The sequence below is a fragment of the Felis catus genome, chromosome B4 (assembly GCF_018350175.1).
Source record: "Felis catus isolate Fca126 chromosome B4, F.catus_Fca126_mat1.0, whole genome shotgun sequence".
Taxonomy (NCBI): Eukaryota; Metazoa; Chordata; class Mammalia; order Carnivora; family Felidae; genus Felis; species Felis catus.
The window spans coordinates 44,428,989-44,452,239 of record NC_058374.1 but is presented as its reverse complement, the minus strand read 5'-3'; the positions used below and the strand labels follow the sequence as shown (position 1 = coordinate 44,452,239).

At 40.9% G+C, this 23,251-nt stretch overlaps 1 protein-coding gene across 1 annotated transcript; it reads right to left on the bottom strand.

The window, feature by feature from the left end:
• Window positions 1-1,380: 1,380 nt before the first annotated feature.
• Window positions 1,381-12,197, bottom strand: CLEC1B (C-type lectin domain family 1 member B). Its single transcript, XM_003988398.5, has 6 exons — window positions 11,676-12,197; window positions 10,974-11,072; window positions 9,354-9,473; window positions 9,035-9,186; window positions 5,758-5,864; window positions 1,381-3,377 (listed from the first exon to the last, which is right to left on the bottom strand). Exons 1-6 carry the CDS (start codon window positions 12,031-12,033, stop codon window positions 3,233-3,235), a joined length of 981 nt encoding a protein of 326 aa, XP_003988447.3. The 5' UTR covers window positions 12,034-12,197; the 3' UTR covers window positions 1,381-3,232.
• Window positions 12,198-23,251: the final 11,054 nt, after the last annotated feature.

The following is a 23,251-nucleotide window of genomic DNA, read 5'->3' as shown; positions in this document are numbered from 1 at the left end:
ATAAATGTGATTTTTGCCTGGCCAGGGAAATTTTTATGACAATGTTACTCTAAATGGGAAGCATGAGTTATTTAGTGGATAGGTGGCCATTTCTGTCACATCCTGTGACTATAGCGTTGGTATTAAGAAACTTGATACTTGAATCACCATTCACATATTGGCCATTTGTCCTTATGGCCAAAGGTCATGTCTTAGTAATGCATAGTTTGCAAATCTCAACAATCTGCCAAATTGCAATGTTCCCTTTTGTTTCAGTGTCCCCTTGCATCAATCATTGGTCTCTGTAACAGAAGAAAACAAATGGCATATTCAGAGAGTAATCTAAGGGCATTGAATAAGGGCACTGTTGGGGGAAGGATTAATGGATCCAAAAAAGGTGGTGAGATATGCATTGGGATACTGTTATCACCCCTAGGCCTGAGGAGTTAAGGGGAGGGTTTTGAACTCTGTGACTTGTTTGATAGGGGTCATGGCCTAAGATACCGAACTTACAGCCTTTCCTTTGCCAAACCATGTCATGGTAGGGAAGACCCAGGGACTGAATACCTTGACCACTGTCTCATTTCAACCTTTGATCACTGCTAGGACCTCCCAATAGCTAAATTAACTGGAAGCCAGGGGCAAGTTTCCCCAAATAATGCTGGTTATTTGAGTTCTGCCTCCCAAGACACAGGGTGGGGCTGAGAGGATCTCAAGAGGTAAAGGGAGACTATCCAGCAAATTCTCTGAATACTTCTAATGGTTTTCATGTGACTTGAGATTCTGATCTGAAAAACAATGTCACTTAACTCTGTAGCCTTTTTAATGTAGTGATTTCTATCTTGAAGAGAAGAAGAGGAAGAAGCCATAAGCATACCAAACATGCATCAAGACTAATGTCAGGAGCACAGGAACAGGAAGTTCAATGAGTTGTCATTAATTTCCAGGTGCGCTCACATTTTATCAGGACTAAATATCAAGCTTAGAAAGATCTAGTTTTCTGTAACACAGTATACGCTCTGATAAATTTCTTTAGGGGAAACACTGGGCTCTCCCAATAAAGAATTAATAGGTTACTTGTATCGCTTTTGATGTTTTTAATCATACCACCTTTTACTGATTATTCATGACTTTCCAAGTAGTGTTTCAAAAGGCTTTTATGTGAATTATTTTGATTCTTAGAACAGCTCTATGAAACAGGCACTGTCATTAGCACAGTGTAACTTCGTTGTAAATTGAAGTGCAGAGAAATCAAACTATTTACCGAAGTTCACTTGGGTAGTAAGTGGAAGTCAGTATTTGAAATTAGGTGCTCTGATCACAGAGCCTGTGCTATTAAAATCTGTGCTATTCTGATTATTTTGATTTGAGGACCAGAAAAAAGAATCTTTGGAGGCACAGTTTGATTGGTTTACATTTTTTAATCGCATTTTTTCCGGGACCTAAGATATCATATTATTCTTTGAAATTTACTTGTGCCACAGTGATGTATAAATATATGTGTTTGTTTCTTGTTTGTTTTTGTTTTTGTTTTTCCATTTGCGGGTGATAAAACCCTAAAGTCCAGAGATATGGTTGATTTCTGGATGATTTTCTCAAATATTGGTTCCTATTCCATTTCTCTAAATCAACAAATAAAACAGTAACATAATGATACTCTGCCCCCAAGACCATAATTTCAAGACATTTGAAGTAGAAGCGAAACTTGAGGTATTTGTGTTATTTTTCCTGTCTCTCCGAAATCTGCTTGTTTATCGATAGTCTAAGACAAGAAAAAGATCCAAGGGTCTTTGGGTATTAGAGCACGAAGGTATAAAATAATCCCTATTTGTTGAGTATTTATTACATGTTTGGTACACTGCTCAATGTTGTATATGTCATATCAGATGATCCCATTACCTGTGAGTAAAGTAATAATATTAAAACCATTTCACACATGAGGAAACTGAGAGTAACTTACCAAAAGCCACACAGGGAGGAAGTTCTAATGTTGTTTTTCTCACAATGTATTAAAACCTACTTGTAGCAGAATCGAGCCAGAGTGCTTCTTAAAAGCACAGGACTCAGCGTCTTCTCAGCCTTCCAACTGAGAACCTTGAGTATTTGTGTTTGCACCTCTGCAGGGTTTACCAAACCTCTCAGTTGAGATGTTTGAGAATCCCATTCACAAATTTTATTACCACCAATGTGAGAAGAAAGAGTGGCTTCAAGGAAGCTGTGGGAAAGAAATGCAATGTTTGCCTGTTATCCCGTGAAAGGGTGCCTCCCCACGTATCTATAAATACTTCAGGAGTTATTCGGCAAAAACCAAGCATAGAACTGTCAGGAAGAGATAAAACATTTTTACTTGCCGTTTTGTCTGCTTGCCTACGGGCCTTGTTAAGGAAGCATTTTCTTATTTTTAAACCCCATCAGCCTTCTTGCCCAGAAACTTTTATTTTCCTTGCACAGAAAATTACAGAGGTTGAGTCTGACCAAAGCAGACTCAGAATCCAAATTGTAATTCTGTGATGTTTTACAGATTGGGGTGCTTTTCACGCGATGACAAGTGACTATTTGTTTTTGCTTCCCGTGAGCCACAAGGAGCCGTGCTTAATGCTGGGCGTGTAGGAAAGTCATGGTGTTTGCCTTCATGGAGTTATCGATCTAGTTAGTACCCTGACCTTTTCTTAGGTTGTGCGAGCGTGAGATAATGGGTGCTATTCTATTTGAAGTATGAGAAAAGGAACGTTAAAGGGGCCACACTACTATTTGGTCCACGGTTGTACTTTAGTTAAGTCATTATCTACATTGTTCTACGGAGTCCAAGTTCAATTTTCTTTCCACTACCTTATGTTGTCTTTCAAACGTAGATATCTTGCACAGCTTCGGTTGGTGAAAGCCTAGCCGTTCTCATTCCAATTTAAAGTGTTTTTTTGTTTGCGTCTGAAGATGCAGTGAATCATACTGCGTTGACATAATTATGAGGAGAAGACAAGAAGAAAGAAAACCCATGGAAACAGAACAACTGAGAACAAATGATCAACTCACAGACTGGCTTCCGGATGTATAAAGAAGGGATTAAGTTATCCCTTAGTATGAAGGGATAGATAAAGGAGGAATGAAGCGGGGTTGGTAGAAAAGATAATGTAAAGATGACTCCAAGGGGGATGAAGGGAAAAAATAAACAATTTTATGTCCAGGAAGTCCTTCATCCAGATCTGTCACTGTACAATCAAGCACCTGTCTGTGACATCCTTCCCATCTCTTTGCATTACAGGAGTGTGTCCACCTTTGTCATGCCTGCCTTCCTCTCACACATTAAGTAATGTTTGTCATTACAGAAGGTGGGGTAAATTTTCCCATTATAAAAATAGGCACAATTCATATTGTCTCCTCCATTTCCAGAAAGCTCAAACCTGTGAATGGAAAAGGGAGAATGAGTTCCCGTGAAAAACGATGTCAACAATCAACGATCAAACCCTGCGTGCAAGTATTTTGTGGCACAAAGTGGAAAAAAAAAATGAAAACACATATTCAGATCATTGAGAAATTTTCACTCTGCTCGGGAGTATAAAGTATGCACAGATGAGGAGCTCCGTAGCGATTTCAAACAGCATCGATTAAGTAGTAAGTGAGCAGTAGGCACCATTAGAGTCCAGAGAAAGAGACGGATATGGATGGGATCTAAAACTATGGAGAAGGCTTTATCTTTTCATCTTTTCATAGAAGAGCACGCTTTAGCTCTGTCTTGAAGGGAGGATAGGATTTAGATAGACAGAGAGGAGTTAGAAGAACCCCGTAGGACAAGTAGCTGCACAAAATGGGAAGGAGCTCAAGGAAAAGTAAGTTGATCAGACATTTTTTTTTTCAACGTTTATTTATTTTTGGGACAGAGAGAGACAGAGCATGAGCGCCACCCAGGCGCCCCTGATCAGACATTTTTTTAAATGAGGATATGTGTTACAAACTAGCAGATATAAGGCTAAGCACACTCTACCGTGATTGCCTTACCTTGTCTTTATTCCCTGCCGCACTGCTCGTGACAAGAGAACAAAGAATGTATACATCTAATTGGTTTGCCAAACATCTGTAGGATACCTACCATGTGCCAAAGCTGTTTTATGTGCTGATGATAGAGTCAACAAGGACACGATCCCTTCTATCAGGGAACTTACATTAAATGTAAGAGGATATTGGTAAGAAGCCAACAAATAAAACATTTCAGAGAGTGGTAAGAGTTACGAAGAAATGAAACGATGTGATAACGGACTCGAGCGGATGTGGGGCTAATTTAGTTTCAGTAATTGAAGTTGACCTCATTGAGGAAGTGAGGTTTAAACAGACATGTGAGGGGCGCCTGGGTGGCGCAGTCGGTTAAGCGGCCGACTTCAGCCAGGTCACGATCTCGAGGTCTGTGAGTTCGAGCCCCGCATCGGGCTCTGGGCTGATGGCTCAGAGCCTGGAGCCTGTTTCAGATTCTGTGTCTCCCTCTCTCTCTGCCCCTCCCCCGTTCATGCTCTGTCTCTCTCTGTCCCAAAAATAAATAAACGTTGAAAAAAAATTTTTAAAAAAAATAAGTAAAAAATAAACAGACATGTGAGTCACAAGGGGGAGCCCATCATGGAGTTTAGGAGGTGGAACATTCCAGAAGAAAACAGTAAATCCAAAAGCCCTGAGACAACAAAACAGGTTGAGCTTGTTGAAAGCACAGAGGGTTCACCCGTTTGCCTAGAGTATTGGGAATGAGGCAGAAAATGACAGGAGTTAAAGTTCAAGACCTATGAAGAAATTTGCTTGTACCTCCGGTGTCCTTTGCTCGTCCCCATAGTAAATACTCAGGATCTGTTGAATCAATTAATTGCAAATTTTGGTAACGACCAGATTGTACAAGTTTTAGTTATATGGTTTACATTTTAACCGGAAAGACAGAGTTTTGACATACAAAGTGAGCAAAACTCTTGAGGTTGGAAACTGGAAAGCTGTGTTAACTATTAAAATGCAATTGGCTCCTTTGCCTGGCTTGTCTGTAGAAGGATGGAGCCTTATGATATGAACATTGGAACCACCTTGTAAACGATGTGCCTGATTCTTGGAGAACCCTGGCGTGAAAGAGTAGGTAAAATGATGCTGAAAAGTCCAAAGAATCCTCAAAGTAATCACTTCCAACCACAAAACAACAAGAATGATAATTTTGTTCGAAAAATATGTGAAGAGAATCGGATCACGTTAAATGCATTCACACGCGCGCACACACACATGCAAATATCACAACGGTAAATTTGAGGGTAGAAATGAATGGGGAAAAATATTGGAAGTAGAGGTTGGTTGTGACACAGATAGAGAGCAGAGGTGTGGGAGAGTAAGGAAGGTAGAACTGTCTTATTACCCGTGGTCACTTATTAGGACTCAGGTGTCAGTGACTCAGCTACTGCTTATGTAACACACAGAAGGGTACAGAGCCACCTCCCAACTTTCTTTTTTCATTTTTTTAATGTTTATTTATTTTTGAGAGAGAGAGAGAGAGAGAGAGCGCACAAGTGGGGCAGGGGAAGAGAGAGACGGAGTCATGGAATCCGAAGCAGGCTCCAGGCTCTGAGCTGTCAGCACAGAGCCCGATGCGGGGCTCGAACTCGCAGACCGCGAGATCGTGACCTGAGCCCAAGTCCGACGCTCAAGCGATTGAGCCACCCAGGCGCCCCAAGCCACCTCCCAACTTTTAAGTAACTTGTCATCAAGACAGCAAAGGTTCTCAGGAATAAAATTTGCTAGTTGTATTCCAAAAGTCCAGTGACTTACACATCTTTGGAGGGCACTGAACCATCTTCCCACCTCCAGACCTCATTAGTGTTCTTGCGGGACAGTCCAACCCAACGAATGAATCCAGTCCTAGACTTCATGTATTCCTATTGCAAACACAAATAAATAGAACGGTCAGCACGCTTTCACAGGTCTTGTAATGACGTAAAGACAAAGCTTCTTGGTAAGACCCTGAACAACAACAATAAATTAGATTACACGTCAATATGAATATTAATTATATTTGGTGTTTAGAATTGTGCCAAGTTCGCTTGTTCCAGAATGAAAAATTGCTTGTAGAATACAGGGAAAAAATGTTCACAAAAAGCAGATATTCTTCAACGTTTATTTATTTTTGGGGCAGAGAGAGACAGCATGAACGGGCGAGGGGCAGAGAGAGAGGGAGACACAGAAACGGAAACAGGCTCCAGGCTCTGAGCCATCAGCCCAGAGCCTGACGTGGGGCTCGAACTCACGGACCGCGAGATCGTGACCTGGCTGAAGTCGGACGCTTAACCGACTGCGCCACCCAGGCGCCCCCAAAAAGCAGATATTCTAACCTCCTCTGTGTTTACCTTTCACTGACAGAAGACTAGAGTCTATTGTAACCACTTCAAATAGAGTACCAAATATGGCTGTTAAATAAGGTAATGGCAAACAACTGGAGAAAAAACATAAAAAAGAAATATATTGCTGGCGAAACTATTATTCCCTAGGTTTAACCTCTACTTGGCTTTGGTTTCATCGCTTAGCTTAGTTTTGTAGTAGCCTACAAAATTTACATATGGAAGTATTAATTTGTTTCAGTTGATTGAGTAAAAGGGAGTTATATGAGGTCTTTCTCAGAGGGATTACGAACAGCGTCTGCTTTATCTAATTTGCCTTTTTCTTTTTTTTTTTTAATATTTATTTATTTATTTTGAGGGAGTGCACAAGCAGGGGAGGGGCAGAGAGAGGGAGACAGAGAATCTGAAGCAGGCTTCGAGCTGTCAGTGCACAGCCTAACACGGGGCTCGAACCCATGAACTGAGCCGAAACCAGATGTTTAACCAACTGATCCATCCAGGCGCCCTCTAATTTACCTTTCTCTGCCTAGGAATGAACACTACCCACCATACGTTATGGGTCATTGCCTATTGCCCCAATTAGAATATAAGCTCCCCAAGGTTAGGGACTTCTGGAAGTTTTGTTAACTGCGTAGGTTCAGATTCTGGACTAGTTTCAGTGCATATCTGTGGAATTGATGGATCAATCAATCAATCAATCAATCTATGGGTAACAAAATTAAAAGGAGTCAAATGTTCGTATACGCTCATACCTCTCAGAAAAAACAGGTGAGAATGCATTCTTGACAAATAAAAAGTGACTTGAGCTTCTTAACAGATGTGAGACACAGACTGGCATTCCATTAGAGACAGTGTCTGAAAGTCACCTTTAACCGCTTATCTTTTAAAGCTTCAGCCATAACTCACCTTTCTGTTAACCCCCTGTTCTTTTTGCTAAAATACACCCACATTGTATACTTCACTCTACAAAGTATAGTCCACCTGCCGTTCAACTATTCTTTGTTTCTCAAAAATGACATTGCTTCCTCTTTCATTCGTAAGTCTCCAATCTGGCATCAGCTTAGGGTAGCAAGATTCAAGACATGTTTCCATGTCTCCCATTAATCTCTGGCTGTTGAAGTCGAGGTTTTCGGGCACTCTCTTCTTTTGCCAGATTGGAAAGAAAATTAATGTATTTATCCGAATGCCGTCTCTGAGTTTCAGTCCACAACACGAGTTAGTAGATGAAGCAGCAAGTTAGTAGATGAAACAGCGCACACAAAGGAGCATGCGTGTCAGTGGAATGTTCTCCTCATGTCTGATCCACTTCTGTGGACTCCAGTGCAGGAAAGTAGATGTCAGTTTTACTGATCAACTATGGCAGTTTTGTAGACTATGACTGGCTTGAGCATTTGCATTTGGTTTCATCTCTGCACACAACCCAAATCCTGATCTTGTATTCGAACTTATACTTGCGTTCATGTTTAATATACAGAATATGATAGTTACCATAATAGAAGGCGTAGGATGAATACCATAAATACTTTATGCCTTTAAAAAAACGTTTCAGGGGCGCCTGGGTGACTCAGCCAGTGAAGCGCCTGACTCTTGGTTTTAACTCACATCATGATCATGTGTTCGAGCCCCACATCAGAGTGGAGCCTGCTGGTGACGGTCTCTCTCCCTCTCTCACTGCCCCTCCCCTGCTAGCTCTCTCTCTTTCAATCTCTCTCTCTCTCTCAAAATATTTTTTAAAAATTAAAAAATGTTTTAATAAACGTATTACTTAAAAAAATAAAAAAAATTAACCTATTATTTGGTGGAAGGGAGACTCTAAGGCGTGGTTTCTGGTTTGCTTCCAGGATTCACGAAGAAGAGAAAAGCTATACTAAAGAATAAACAGAGAGTGCATGAGTGGACGTGAACATAGTTCGCTTGAAAATAGAGCCTTTGGGGCGCCTGGGTGGCTCAGTCGGTTGAGCGTCCGACTTTGGCTCAGGTCATGATATCGCGGTCTGTGAGTTCGAGCCCCGCCTCGGGCTCTGTGCTGACAGCTCAGAGCCTGGAGCCTGCTTCGGATTCTGTGTCTCCCTCTCTCTGACCCTCCCCCACTCATGCCCTGTCTCTCTCTGTCAAAAATAAATAACCATTAAAAAAAAAAAATAGAGCCTTTGTTAGAAGCTGTCTAAGAGGAAAATGTGGAAGAGGCAACGCGTTTTGCAGAAAAATTTCAACTGAAATCCTGTGTTTCGCAAATGAGATTGTTCCCCACCCTACCGAAGAGCCTGTGAAACGGTGGAGTTTGTATCATGGTTTGTTCAAGTTCAACTGTTGGACAACTTAGCAGGACCCAGGGAGCCATGTACTACTGAGACGACATTGTTATTTATATTTTACAGTGATATTGAGCTGCTGAGTTTCTTTATATTTTCAGATTCTTTTGTGAATTAGTAAATGGAGTTAAGAAAGCTGAGAAAGCTTAAATGACTTGTCACAGGAGTAAGACCAGAATTCGAAGTCTCATTAGTTCATTTTCACACTTTTTACTCTCAGCTGTGGTCATTTCTACTGGGCTTGATAAGGTTCTTAGATTAGTACAAACTGTAAGACTCGAGAAACGTGTGTGTGTGTGTGTGTGTGTGTGTGTGTGCGTTGTGTGCATAAAATCAAATGCTTCACTTACAATTTTGCTCCGCATGACTCCAAAATATTTGAGAGAAGAATCTCCTTACCAGGACTTTCTGGCTGGTGATCTTCAGCAAAGTGGCGTTCACGTTAACACAGTACTGTTTACTCTCTTCCCACGTCAAGTTGTGCCTGAAAAATCCATAGCAACTATCGCCGTAGTATCTCCAGTTACGGTCACATGGGCTGCATTTATGGCCTTAAGGAGAAACCCAGCATAGGAATCTTTACTTTCTACTTTTCCTTTTTCCCTATATTCAATGTTGCTTGCAGATCTCCAGATTCCCTACGGATAACATCACAGAAATACTCCGCGGGGGGGGGGGGGGGGGGGGGGAGAGGAAGAGGTTACAAAACCATACTTACTGACGCCGCTCTTTTGTTCGGATTGTTTTATTATATACTGGCAGAACTGCTGTGCCAACCGGTGCAGAGTGCCTGAGAAATTTTTGTTCTCCACTTGTAGGTAGTTTCGCTCTGTGGCAGCTGGATGTAAACATTGGGTAATAATTTGTCATCAGGATAATAACGGTGGTGCAGAGACCTTTCAATGAACTCTACTTTCAGTAGAATTGTCGAACTGAGTGGTTACTGGATACACATGAATAAGCGAGGACTGCAAAGGGTCTGGGGACAAAGGGGGAAGGGGACCCAGAGCAAATTAAGAACTGCGCAAAACTGACACCTGGTGGTCATCCAAAAGAAGTTGAGTTATATGAAGGAGACCATCGCAAAGTAAGAAAATGCCCTGATCAAATGAGGTGCAGGTTTTGAGATTTCCTTGAATGCAGGTTGCTAAGCAGATTTCAAAGGTGGATGGCACGTTACTTTGTTTTTCACGTCATGCCAAAATCTCTTTTGATTTAACAAATACATTATTGATTTCTGGTTGTGCTCAAAATATTGTGATATTCGGGTGAATAAAAGATGGCACAGGAGGGGCTCCTGAGGGGCTCCATGGGTTGAGCTTCAGGCTTTGGCTCATGATCTCATGGTCTGTGAGTTCGAGCCCCTTGTGTGGGACTCTGCTGTCAGTAGAGAGCCTGCTTCAGATCCTCTGTCCCCCTCTCTCTCTGCTCCTCCCCCACGCATTGTCTCTCTTTCTCAAAAATAAATAAAACATTTCAAAATATTTTTAACACTACTACTCACATTTTCTTTTTTTTTTTAATTTTTTTTCAACGTTTTTTACTTATTTTTGGGACAGAGAGAGACAGAGCATGAACGGGGGAGGGGCAGAGAGAGAGGGAGACACAGAATCGGAAACAGGCTCCAGGCTCTGAGCCATCAGCCCAGAGCCCGACGCGGGGCTCGAACCCACAGACCGCGAGATCGTGACCTGGCTGAAGTCGGACGCTCAACCAACTGCACCACCCAGGCGCCCCTCACATTTTCTAAAAAAAAAAAAAAGACGACAAATGAAAGATTCTACAATATCTTATGAAAAATAAACATACCAGCAACAGCTACATCATGGGCTTTTAGATTTATAAAAACAAGGGCTTTTAGACTTCTAAAAAGAAAAAAATGATAATTTTTTTTTGTGTGGGACACAAATTGTTTCTGACTGAAAATAAACACATTCATTAAACACAATGGGAAGGAGGGCTTTTAGGAAGAGGGACTAGAGGGAGCAAACTCTCAGGCGGGGAAACCGAGAAAGCCCCATGTTGGTCGGGGCATGGGATATGCGAGACAGGAAGAAAAAAAACTTGAAAAGATCATGGGGATCTAAACCGAGCAGGATCTCCAAGACCAGTTTAAAATTCTTGAAAAGGATTGTAATCAATAAATCAGCAAAGTGATCGTAAACAGAAGGAAAAAGTCGGAGGTCTCCTTCATTGAGAATTTCTTGGCAGCCACGTAGAAGATGATTGCAACAGTAACAAGTAGACCCACAGTGACAATTTGGTTCAGGGGCATCCACCCGGACCCTCAGGTGTTGCTTTCTCCCGGTCAACTCTTTCCCAATGAGTCAATACTTACACATCATCCACAAAGCCACCAGCCCAATAACTAACCCCACGCACAAGGTCAGCAGAATCAAAGCCATCACACGCCACAAAGGTGAGGAAGCAGAGTCAACTGTGGGCACACAATAAAGATGTTAGGGGGCGGGCTATGTGGCAGTGTCACCTCTGCCCTTGCTCTCTCAAGGTTATCTGAGTGCTATAAACAGATTCATTGCCAAATGTTGCTAGTGTTCTTTTGGTGATCATCAATAGCGAGCATAACCCATTCCCCATGCCACGCACCCATCTTTTTCCAATGGATTTCGACTCTGAGTCAAAAAGGACAATTAAGGGTTTTGTTTCTTGGTCTTCGTTGTGTTTTGTACCCACCCCCCTAAATGATGGCTTCTATAAGCCACAGCTGGAGAATCATACCCATTGGCTGACATCTTCGAAAATGAGGTTAGAAAACATTCTTTCCCCTTATCCTCTTGATTTTGATTCCTCCCAGCAAGAAACTGTGTAAACCTTAGGGTAACGTTCCCTGCTTTTATCTTCTATTACTGATATTCTAAATAAGTCTGTCTGAGCCTATGTAGGTATTAGTCAAATTCTGAAGAGAAGGAAGGTCATCCGGAAAATGAAACTACACGTGCTACCCCTAGCAGAGAAGGGAAACTCCGACTGACCGATTTCAACAATTAATTTCCAAGTTGCTGGCTCCGGGCACTCTTACCTGAGGTGAGAGCCGGTTTTCGACCTTTAATATTTAAAGTGACATATCCATCTTCATCCTGCATGGCTTCCCTTGGACTACGAGTGAGCTTAGGGTCCAATGACTTTGCAAACTTGTAATGTCCACTCTTGACGATTTCAGTGTTGGTGAGTCGATGATCCTCCTCTCTCTGGTAAGGAGGAGCCATAGGAGTTGGGGGACATGGTTGTTTTGTTTTGGTTGGGTTTGGGTTTGGGGTTTTTTTTTTTTTGGATATTTTTTCTTCCAGGAAGCCCTTTCCTAGCTGTTCAGAGATACAAGGACCTTGAACGTAAAAACATACAAATAATAACTTGCCGTGAAGGAGGAGATATGGCATTTGCTTCCTGTTTTCTTTATCTTCAGCCCTGAATGAAGGAACATCTCCTTATGTGTATCCTTTCAAAGAACAAAAGTTCATGCCTCATCTTCGCCTTAGTGGAGCCTAAATCATGTTGTTGAAATGAACCGCTTTGTGATGAAAATTTCCTGGGCAAAACACGAGCAGATACACAGCCTCCTCCATGGTGAGGAGAAAGTCTAACATAATTTGATCTAATATGAGCTCTATGAGACGTTTCAGGGTCTTGTGTTAGAGGGCAGCATTTCTAACTATAGCCTACACTTCATCCAAATGCGTGCATCTTCCGCAAATTATATTTTTCAAAACTTTGAGGACTCTGCAGGAAGCAGGCTTCATACTGCTTGGGTTTAGGCATCAGAGAAAACCCACCAAATAAAGTGAAATACAGCCGAGTCGGGGATGGAGGCACTGCCTTTCAAAGGTTTTCACTTTAAAATGAATTTCCAGCAAGGGGCAAATCATCATGAAGCGAAATTGTGTAATTACAGGTACGGTGGTGCTTCGATGAAGAGCTGTTTGTGGAAGGGACAGGTTCCTAGTGCCCTGCACATCGGAGTGTGATATGTGTTTCCACGCATTTAACTGTATAAAATGGGTTTTCAGGTTGTTACTGTGGCTCACACTGAAAGGAGTTGTAAAAACAGCCAGAGAGAGCTAGTTGCTGTGCTAATGTAAGAATATTAGTGAGGACGCTATTTTGTCATTAGGGTAGCTTTTATATAGTTTTATAGCAGACATATATAAGTATATATATAAATAATAATAATATAAATATACTATACAAACATACATATAATATAAATAATACTTATATATAAATATAATATAAATAATACTTATATCTAAATATAATATAAATAATTATATAAAAATATAATATAAATAATAATTATTTATATATAGAATAATACTATATGTACAGTTAAAACTTCATGGCCAGAAAAGCTTCCCTCCTTCTAAGTAACTTCTAGGCATTAATCTTATAAATAATCTTCTTTTTTTTTTTTCTCTAGTTAGCTGAGTGTCAGACATTACTTTTTTTTTTTAATTTTTTTTTTCAACATTTATTTATTTTTGGGACACAGAGAGACAGAGCGTGAACAGGGGAGGGGCAGAGAGAGAGGGAGACACAGAATCGGAAACAGGCTCCAGGCTCTGAGCCATCAGCCCAGAGCCCGACGCGGGGCTCGAACTCACGGACCGCGAGATCGTGACCTGGCTGAAGTCGGACGCTTAACCGACTGCGCCACCCAGGCGCCCCAGACATTACTTTTCAATACAGTAATTACATAAGATCTCACGGCAGGTATTTTGTTTACTAATTTTCCTTTGGGGACATCTTGTACCTATTTCTTTTTCCCTTTCTGTTATCTCCTTCCCTCCGAATTCTTTGTCAAATTCACTTAAAATAATCTTTCATTTTGGGGCACCTGGGTGGCCCAGTCGGTTGAGCGTCCGGCCAGCTCAGGTCACGATCTCATGGTTTGTGAGTTCGAGCCCCGCGTCGGGCTCTGGGCTGAGGGCTCAGAGCCTGGAGCCTGCTTCCGATTCTGTGTCTCCCTCTCTCTCTGCCCCTCCCCCATTCATGCTCTGTCTCTCTCTGTCTCAAAAATAAATAAACATTAAAAAAATTAAAAAAAAATTATCTTTCATTTTAAAATTTCTTTCCTTACACACCTCACCTAATTTTAAAAGTGAGGTAAAGAATAAACAAAACAACATGGGAGGCATTGCCCAGGAATTACTCAGACCCTCTTTCTTTGCTTCTGCTGCCTTTATTCACACAACATTCCTGGGGCTTTCCCTCCACCTTCACTCCTCTGTTCTGTGTTCTTTCTGTCACTGCCTTACATCAGCTTTCTCCCTCCCCCCAAAATATACAGAGACACTGAAAAATAATTGTGACATAGTGACAGAGAGAAAAGAACGGAGGAGAGTGAGTTCAAATGACACTTTTTTTGCAAATCTTTGCTCTGGTCTTAGTAGCCCAATAAGTAACTTCTGAAAATTTACAGTTAAATTAAATCAAATATGTAAATGTAAGGTTCGTAGGCATTCAAAAGCCTTTGTAATTATTGCAAACGTTTTCTTGTTCAATTAGCAGAAATTTTCAGGAAGTATGAAACATTACAATCAGCTTGTTTTTTTGTGTGGTTTCTACATTCTCTAGGTCTTGGGTAATTGGTTGAGATATAAAAATATCGCGTTTATTCTTCTTGGAAATTGCCAAGAATATGTTGGGCTTACTTCCTGATTCACGAATGCTTAAAACTGTACATTTAACACCAGAAATAGGAAAGCTGAAATGTAAGCCTCAGGTGACATTCCTTTCCTATAGCTCAGCCTCTGGACTTTCTTTGGTTTTTGTTTTCCTTTTAATGATTGTAATACAACTTTTTTTCTTTTCTTTTTTCTTTTCTTTTCTTTTCTTTTCTTTTCTTTTCTTTTCTTTTCTCTTTTCTTTTCTTTTCTTTTTTTTTATTGTTGATAACACTAGCCAAAAGCTGAGGGTCTTAGGTCCAGATCTATGTTGCATAAAAATATATTTGCCTTTATTTGTATCACTCTAACGTGGCTTGGAGGGTGTAAACATGCTGGGTAAGTACAGAGTTTCTCAGGGTCAAAGGAGCCCTTGATAACATTAGTCTTAATTCTATTTTCTTCCTCTACATAGCCTATAAATACAAGCTGAGTTACTCAGCAAATTAAACAGAGAACTGCAGGAAAAAGAGATAGAGATAACACACTTTTCTTTTTCCTTTTCCAAAATCCAAAGACTTTGCAAGATCGCGCGTGCGCGCTCTCATTTTTGAGTAAACTTTATCCCCAACGTGAGGCTCAAACTCAGGACCCTGAGATTAAAAGTTGCATGCTCTACCCACTGATGCAGCCAGGTGCCCCTTTGCTCATCACCCTACAAGACCTGTCATTGACACGTTATTTCTGTTTTTATATTTTATTGTCCCTCTTTTCTCGTCTTAGTAGAGTAAAACTAAAAAAGTCCTCTACTGCGAATATTGGGATAAGTTTGAGTTACGAATAAATTCTTTTTATTTGTTTACTATTTTGGAGATTAAGAGGCACTTTTCCATAGGTTACCTTTTTTGATTTTAAAGCAAATTTCTAAACTGTCTTGGACACTGAAATCAGCAGTGAATATCCACGGGGAAAGTCATTGTCCTAGTCTTTGTGGAGCAGTCTTAGGTTTTTGCTATCTAACCTTTGTTCATTAGTGTGTAGAACAACTTTCCTAACTCCAATATACACCAGCCCACATTCCTTTCCCTCTTTCTTGTTTCACTTTTTTCCATTACACTTATCATTCTCTGACCACCCCCCACCCCCCCACACACACTCACACACACAGGGAGGCATTTTTGTCATGTATCCCCAAAGAATGTATTCTTTGGCTCTAAAATAGTGACTGACATAGAGTTATCATCCAATAGGTATTTGGTAAGTGAATGAAAGGGTATTTTCATCCTGATATTGCATGTGTAGAAAGAGAAAGTTAAGGAACGTGGGGACTTTTCTGTGTTCACACTTCTTGTAAAAAGCAGTATCATTTCCTGGTTCCCAAGTATCTTTTCCTGGTTCCCAAGTTCTTTCCCAAGTTATAAAGTCTTCCACATTTAAGTATTGTCCAGACTCCATTTCAGTTTATAGCTGAAGAATGAGTAAAAGACACTAGAATCACAATGACAAGGTATAGATTCGATAGGAAATCAGTCGAATTCATCACATTGTGGATAAAATTGTTTAATATATAATGAGGGCTAGTGGATATGTATGAGAGGAAGACCAAAGGAAAATCACGTTGACTATTATGAATGCAATAATGATGTCTTTAAACTGAAAACAAATAAAGGAAGGGAAAATTTTGCAGCTGGTGGTATCTTTTTTACAGACTTCTTAAGGCACGTCACCTTTTCACTAACCCCTAGGACATTTATTGGTGATATCCTGTTCCCTTTAAGTCTTCTGCATTAAGATCGTTGGTTCACCCCTGACTTACTAGCTTTCTACAAATACACCAAATACTGTTTATCTTTGGAAAAGGCTAGGATTTCCTGTCATGAAAAAAAAACATTATTAGTATTTTCTTTAGTTTTCAGCAAGCTTAAATATGTGGACTGAAAAGTGCAGTGCTTTATTAAAAATTAATGAACTACACAATGCATAGCTATCAGACAACAGCCGTGGCAAAGCCTTTTGTCAGACAGTAGAGAAAATAAAGGGAAACGTGTCAAATATCAACCGTCACACTGAGAGGTTTATCACGCACATGCCCACAAAGTATCTGTAAAGGTAAATAAGAATCAAATGGAATCCGTAAGCCTCTTGAGTTAAGATTTGAAGCAAAGGCAAAGAGAAAGGAAAGGAATACTTTTGTCGGGCAGGGCAAACATCTAAAAGCTATGGAAGTATGAGTGAGTATGGCGTGATCCAAGAATGCAAAGTGATCAAGCATATTCGAACTGAGGGTTCGTGTCACAATATATTGGGATATAAGGTATCCTATTTTTTTTTAATTTTTTTTCAACGTTTATTTATTTTTTGGGGGACAGAGAGAGACGGAGCACGAACGGGGGAGGGGCAGAGAGAGAGGGAGACACAGAATCGGAAACAGGCTCCAGGCTCCGAGCCATCAGCCCAGAGCCTGACGCGGGGCTCGAACTCACGGACCGCGAGATCGTAACCTGGCTGAAGTCGGACACTTAACCGACTGCGCCACCCAGGCGCCCCAAGGTATCCTATTAAAATCACTACTAAACGTATCTTGCAGGGGTAACTAATCAATTATTTAAATATATATTTATCGATCTCTGTATGTGTATAGTATTCTATTTTCCGGGATGACGTGGTGAGCAAAACATACAACAGTTGTGCTCTTATGGATCTTATAATCTAGTGGAGGGCGATGAACACAAATAGCAAAGAGGCAAAAGAAAGAAAAAAAGCAAGATAATTCCAGATCGTAAGTGCAATGTAAAAAATAGTGTAATAGATCTTTAGGGGCGGAGCTTGGGACAGGCCCTTGTGTCCATTTCACTGGACAAGTAAATGCTGCTCTGAGAGTTAAAGCAATCAATCTGTCAGCATAGCCCTTTATTGGAATCAGGATATTTGATTATCCGGATTGGTTGAATATACATTTCAAAATAAATTCTATCATGTATTTATCCTCCAGCTCCTCCTTGTGGCCATTTTCTTTTTCTCTCTGCTTTTATCTTTAGGTCTTTGATGCCTGAGGATTTAATCTTGACTTTTCTCCTTCCCTTTTTGTAAATAGTGTTGAATGAATTTCCATTTTGCCCATTCTCTAAATACTATCCAATTAAGACCCCTCTTTAAAAGTGTTCTCTGAAATGGGCACATGATATGTGGGAATGGAATGATCATTGAAGAGTGGAGTTAGAGTATCTGATTGTGTAAACTCTATTTCTTTTAATGTATCCCAAATCAACAATACTTCCATATTTAATACGTGCCTCCCCTTATTTCCCACAATGAACAGTACAGTCTGGGAGATTTAATTCATGTGACAGCAACACAAGAAGTCAGAGCTGATTCTGAGTTTTGGGCTAAGTGAAGTTTTCATTTACTGAAATGGAGAAGCATACAGTGACACAGCTGGGAAAGCGCTGTTTATTTTTTTGAGGTGTTAAGTTTGAAACTCCTATAGCATATCTAAATAAATATTCCAAGTCGTCAGTCAGATGTACGGACCTGGTGATCAAACCCTGGCCTGAAGACATAGGTTTGGAGATCACCTACGTATGGCTGTCAGTATCTCCGGATGAGCACAAACAGGACAGAGGGCCGGGAACTGAACTTTGGGCCACAGCAGTATTGTGAAGTCAGATAAGGAGGAACCAGAAAATCAGAGGGAGTGTTAGGTAGTGAAGTAGAAAGAAAAACAAGATAATGGTGTCCTGTAGAACAGAGTATTTTGAATTTTTTTTAACGTTTATTTATTTTTGAGACAGAGAGAGACAGAGCATGAACGGGGGAGGGTCAGAGAGAGAGGGAGACACAGAATCGGAAGCAGGCTCCAGGCTCTGAGCCATCAGCCCAGAGCCCCACGCGGGGCTCGAACTCACGGACTGCGAGATGGTGACCTGAGTTGAAGTTGGACGCTTAACCGACTGAGCCACCCAGGCGCCCCTAGAACGGAGTATTTTGGAGAAGAACTTTAAGTTAAAGGGAACAACCAATTACATCAAACACTGCTGATAGGCCGAGTAAAATGAAACTGGGGAAAGAGTCACTAGATGGGTTAATGTGGAGGTTGATGGTGATTTAGGAATGCTTTTGCAGATAAAGTGAGGGGAAAAGCCTGATTCAAGTGGATTCGGGAAAAGTAGGAAGAGATAGAAGGCATACAGAGCTTTTTGAACTCCTTTGTTGTTAAAAGAATTCGAGAAAGGGGGTAATTGTGTGTATATTTGTGTGTGGAAGGGTGAATGAAACCTTTTTTGCTTATTTTTAAAATGGGGGATAGTATATCCTACGTGTAAATTAAGGTGAGTGAACCAGTAGAGATGAAACAAGTTAAAAATCGTTGAATACTAAGATGGAATGGATTCAAGTATGTATAGATGGAGATTGACCATGGATAAGAGTTTGTACAATTTGTACAAATGGTTGTACAAATGGATAGTGGTTGAAAATGACATGGTTTGACATACAGATACGACTTTCTTTCCTTCCTTCTTTCCTTCCTTCCTTCCTTCCCTCCTTCCTTCCTTCCTTCCTTTCTCTCTCTTTCTCTTTCTTCTGTCTTTCTTCTTTCTTTCTTTTTTCTTTCTTTCTTTCTTTCTTTCTTTCTTTCTTTCTTTCTTTCTTTCTTTCTCTTTCCTTCTTTCTTTCTTCTTTCAGTATATTTGGTCAGTGGAACAGAGGAAATGTACTTTTGATGTTTATATTTTCTCAGGATAAAAAGAAGTAGGTCATCAATTGAGTTTGAAGAAAGAGAGAAGAAATTTGAGAACTGAGAAATGAGGAACTGGGAATAATCTTCTAGGAAATTCACAGAATAGATTGGTTAGCAACCACGCTGAGAAGTTATAATTTAAAAATATAAAATAAACCCAGTTGATACGGTCACAGTCAGCTTTGTATGCAAGGGGGAGAGTAGGTAGAGTTGAATTTGACCAGGCTGCATCTTCCAGATGTGTGTGATCAATGAAGGAGTAAGCAATGAATTTGTAGTTGTACGTAAGGAAATGATTATTATAATTGACCCTCACAAATGGCCCAAGTCAGAAAATGGGAAAAGAGACATGAGCGATTCATGACAAAAAAGAGGTGGTATGGTCACCAAACTTGATATCGTCGTGGGCATCAAAGCACTGAAGGCTATAGAATTGCCACAGAGAGAGGGCTGGAAGGATAAGAGGTGGAGGTTGGAGAAGAGAATTTCTACAACTGAAGAATTAGAGGAGTTGCTTATATTGGCAATGAAATTGTCAAGACCAGCCTAGTGCTGCCCAGTAGGATTTTCTGTCATAATGGAAGTTGTATATTTGCTGATGTGTAAGGAGTACGACTGAGGAAACGAGTTTTCATTAAAAAATATTTTCTTCATGTTTATTTTTCAGAGAGTGAGAGGGAGAGCAGGAGAAGGGCAGAGAGAGAGAGGGAGTAAGGTAATCCACAGCAGGCTCTGCACTGTCAGTGCAAAGCCTGATGTGGGGCTCGAACCCACAAACCATGAGATCATGAGCCGAGCCGAAGTCAGATGCTCGACTGACTGAGCCACCGAGCTGCCCCCCTGAGTTTTTGCTTTCATTAATTTAAATTTAAATAGTCACGTGAGACTAGTAAATACAATATTGGAGGGCATAGTTTTCAAGTATGATCACAGTGGGGGGATGCCAGGTGGTGTAGTCGATTACCGAGGTTATTCCAGGGACTGAGAGTCCAGTATATTGGAATTGTCATCTACATAGATATTGGAATCAGTGCTAATCATGACAAGAGTCGAGATTTAAGAGATTCAAGACTATTGAAAAAATGGTAAGGAAATGAGGAGAAATTTGGCGTATGACTATAGTAAGGTGTGGTATATCATAGCGTAATCTGTCAAAATGAGCTAGAGAGATGCTGGAAGTTTTGAGGGAGATGAGCATAAACAGTGGTTTCTAAACTAATACAATTATAAAGTAATAATAGATAATAAAGCCTTTTAGCATCATAATAGCAGAAAACGTGTAAGACGTGTAACCAACCCTTTTTCTTTTTCTTTTTTTTAAGTTTATTTATTTATTTTGAGAAAGAGAGAGAGAATGGAGGCAGGGGGAGGGGGAGGCGCAGAGAGAGAGAGAGGGAAAGAGAGAATCCCAAGCAGGGTTCATGCTGTCACCAGGGAGCCTGACAGGGGGCTGGATCTCAAGAACTGTGAGATCATGACCGAGCCAAAACCAAATCAGATGCTTAACCAACGGAGCCACCCAGGCACACGGATCATTTTTTTTTTTTTAATTTTTTTTTTCAACGTTTATTTATTTTTGGGACAGAGAGAGACCGAGCATGAACGGGGGAGGGGCAGAGAGAGAGGGAGACACAGTATCGGAAACAGGCTCCAGGCTCTGAGCCATCAGCCCAGAGCTTGACGCGGGGCTCGAACTCACGGACCGGGAGATCGTGACCTGGCTGAAGTCGGAGGCTTAACTGACTGCGCCACCCAGGCGCCCTGGATCATTTTTCTTATAGAAATTATTAGCCACCAAGTGGGATTCCGCATCATGGTTTTAAAACCCAAGTATAATTTCATATAATACTGTAAGAGGTTAAATGCTTTCTTAGGGAACTTGAGGGTATGAAAGAATCAGGGCAATGAAAATGAATGCTCAGCCTTTGCAGAATGTGGTGAAAGACAAAGACCAAAGGAGAGAGAGAAAAACATCCTGAGTTTTCGTTTTTGTAATCACCTGTTTAATTTAACTTTTCTTCGTATCGATGGCCTCTGCCTTTGCCTGTTACATAGAATAGTAAACAGAAACGTAAATTTGTTATTTACTTCCACATTTTTGACAGGGGAGTTTAACTGATTATGACTCAGAACGTCGAGATAATTATTTTTTTTGATTGAGCATTGCATCATTTTGAAAAAACAACAACAACAAACCAAAGAACAGGAACAAGAAATACATGTGCATTCGTGTGTTTAGAGATCAGACATAAAAGTTTTCGAAGAATCATTATCTTCACATTGTCTTTCTGCAACCTATTGGATATTCATTCACACCCATGACATACGGGCAGTTTATTCTGGAGAACTTTGACGAAGATAATCTTCACACAGAGGTGGACCTTGAAGGTTCTGGATCAAGTCCTTCAGCCATTTGAAAACAAAAACCTACACCAAAACACCCCCCACCAGTACTGTTATGTAATCTTTTCCTTCTTACCCCAAAGGAAACTTTAGAAAAGATTTCTTAGTTCCCTTGCTCATATATAGACCCCCCCAAAAATTTTTTTTGGGTCCTGTGTGAGTTCCCTCTTGCTGCTTTAGCAAATTCTACAAATAGAGCAGCTTCAACAACGCAACTTTAAGGTCTCTCAGGTCGGTGGGTTATTAATCTGACATGGATCTCACGGGGGTAAATCAAGGCTGTCAGCGGGGCTGTGTTCCTTTCTGAGTGCTCTGTGGGAGCACCCGTTTTCTTTCCTTTGCCTCTTCCTTGGTTCCTGGCCCTCCTCCTCCACCTTCAGCCAGCAATGTTGTCTCTCTCTGCCCGAATCTAGGAAAGGTTCTCCACTTTGAAGGGCTCGTGAGCTTAAATTGGGCCCGGCAGATAACGCAGGCTAACTTCCTCATCTCAAACTCTGTCACCTTGGTCACATCTGCGATCCCTGTTGCCATGCAAACTACTCTATTCAGAGGTTCTGGGGAGGGGAAGGTGCACATCTTTGGGGGAGGGCTGTCATTCTGCCTTCCACAGGTTCTCCACAACAATTATTTTTTCAAATATAAATTAGTGAATTTTTATAAGAAGCAATGATGGGATTAGAAGTAAATGCCGTGCCTGGAGTCTGATGCCGATGAACTAAATGACCAACCGTAGGTGAGAGGTGCTGTTTTTTTTTTTCTCATGTTCTTCCAGATAATAGCCAGAACACTTGCTATATCAATTGTCTGCTTTGGGGCCCCTGGGTGGCTCGGTTGGTTAAGCGTCTGATTCTTGACTTCGGCTCAGGTCATGATCTCACAGTTGGTGAGATGGAACCCCATGTTGGTCTCTGGGCTGACAGCACGGAGTCTGCTTGGGATTCTCTCTCTCTCCGCCCCTCCCCCACTCTCAATCTCAAAATAAGTAAATTAATTAAAAAAAATCGTCCACTTTCTTGCTCATAGGATGTTGTTGAAACAAAGTATCACAGTGAAATCTTTGTGCAGTGGGTTGACTTCAGTTTCACTGGAAACACCTTTTCAGGGCATTTTGAGTCCTAAGAAAGAGAACACAGAGCTTGGTTATTTTATCAAGTTATTTTTAAGATGAGATGTATATAACTTGTAGCTCAAAGAGGCTTCAAGGCATAAAGATTCTCTAGAGATTCCCCGTTTGCAGTGGTCCCCGTGACTACCCAGCACTGTTTGTTCTTCCAGTTGCCCCAAACTCCAGTCTTCGAAATTTTCAGACCTGAAAGATGGCGTCTATTCTCTAGGAGTTTTAGCTGCCCCACAACAACGACTGTTGGCTGCCCGCAGGTTAAAAACCGACTAAATTAACACATTAAAAACAAAACCAAAAGCACCACACCATGAGCCAGCCCTTTTGTCCCCAGAATCTGCCTGCTTTCTTTCACTATCCCGGAACTTCTGGTAGTTGCTTTTTAAATCTTGTCCTGAGTATTAGTTGTTATTTCCAGAGGGATTATTCTGTTTGGAATTTAGCCATGCCAGAGGGACCTGCCATGGGTACGCAGTTTTAACAGCTATCAATTTCTTCTTTATGTTCCATTGCTAGTACTGCCACTCTCCCCTCTCCACAATCTGTCTTTCTCTGTCACACACACACACACACACACACACACACACACGTATTTCTTAAAACAGCAGCTAAATGTGGTTGGTCTTTACCTACACGGCTTTTTCTGTCTTGCACGGGTCTATCTGATATGAGTGAGTATAAACGAGATCCGATGTCTTCATACAGGCTTAGCTGGTCTTTGACACATGTAAACA

Bases quoted from the DNA above. Each gene is read 5' to 3' on its own strand.
- CLEC1B (XM_003988398.5), bottom strand. From the start codon at position 12,033: ATGCCATATCTCCTCCTTCACGGCAAGTTATTATTTGTATGTTTTTAC. The intron at 11,073-11,675 runs GTAAGAGTGCCC...GTGTGCCCACAG, and splicing joins AAAACCGGCTCTCACCTCAG to TTGACTCTGCTTCCTCACCT. The intron at 3,378-5,757 runs GTAAGTCACTGG...TTCCATTCACAG, and splicing joins TCAGTGCCCTCCAAAGATGT to GTTTGAGCTTTCTGGAAATG.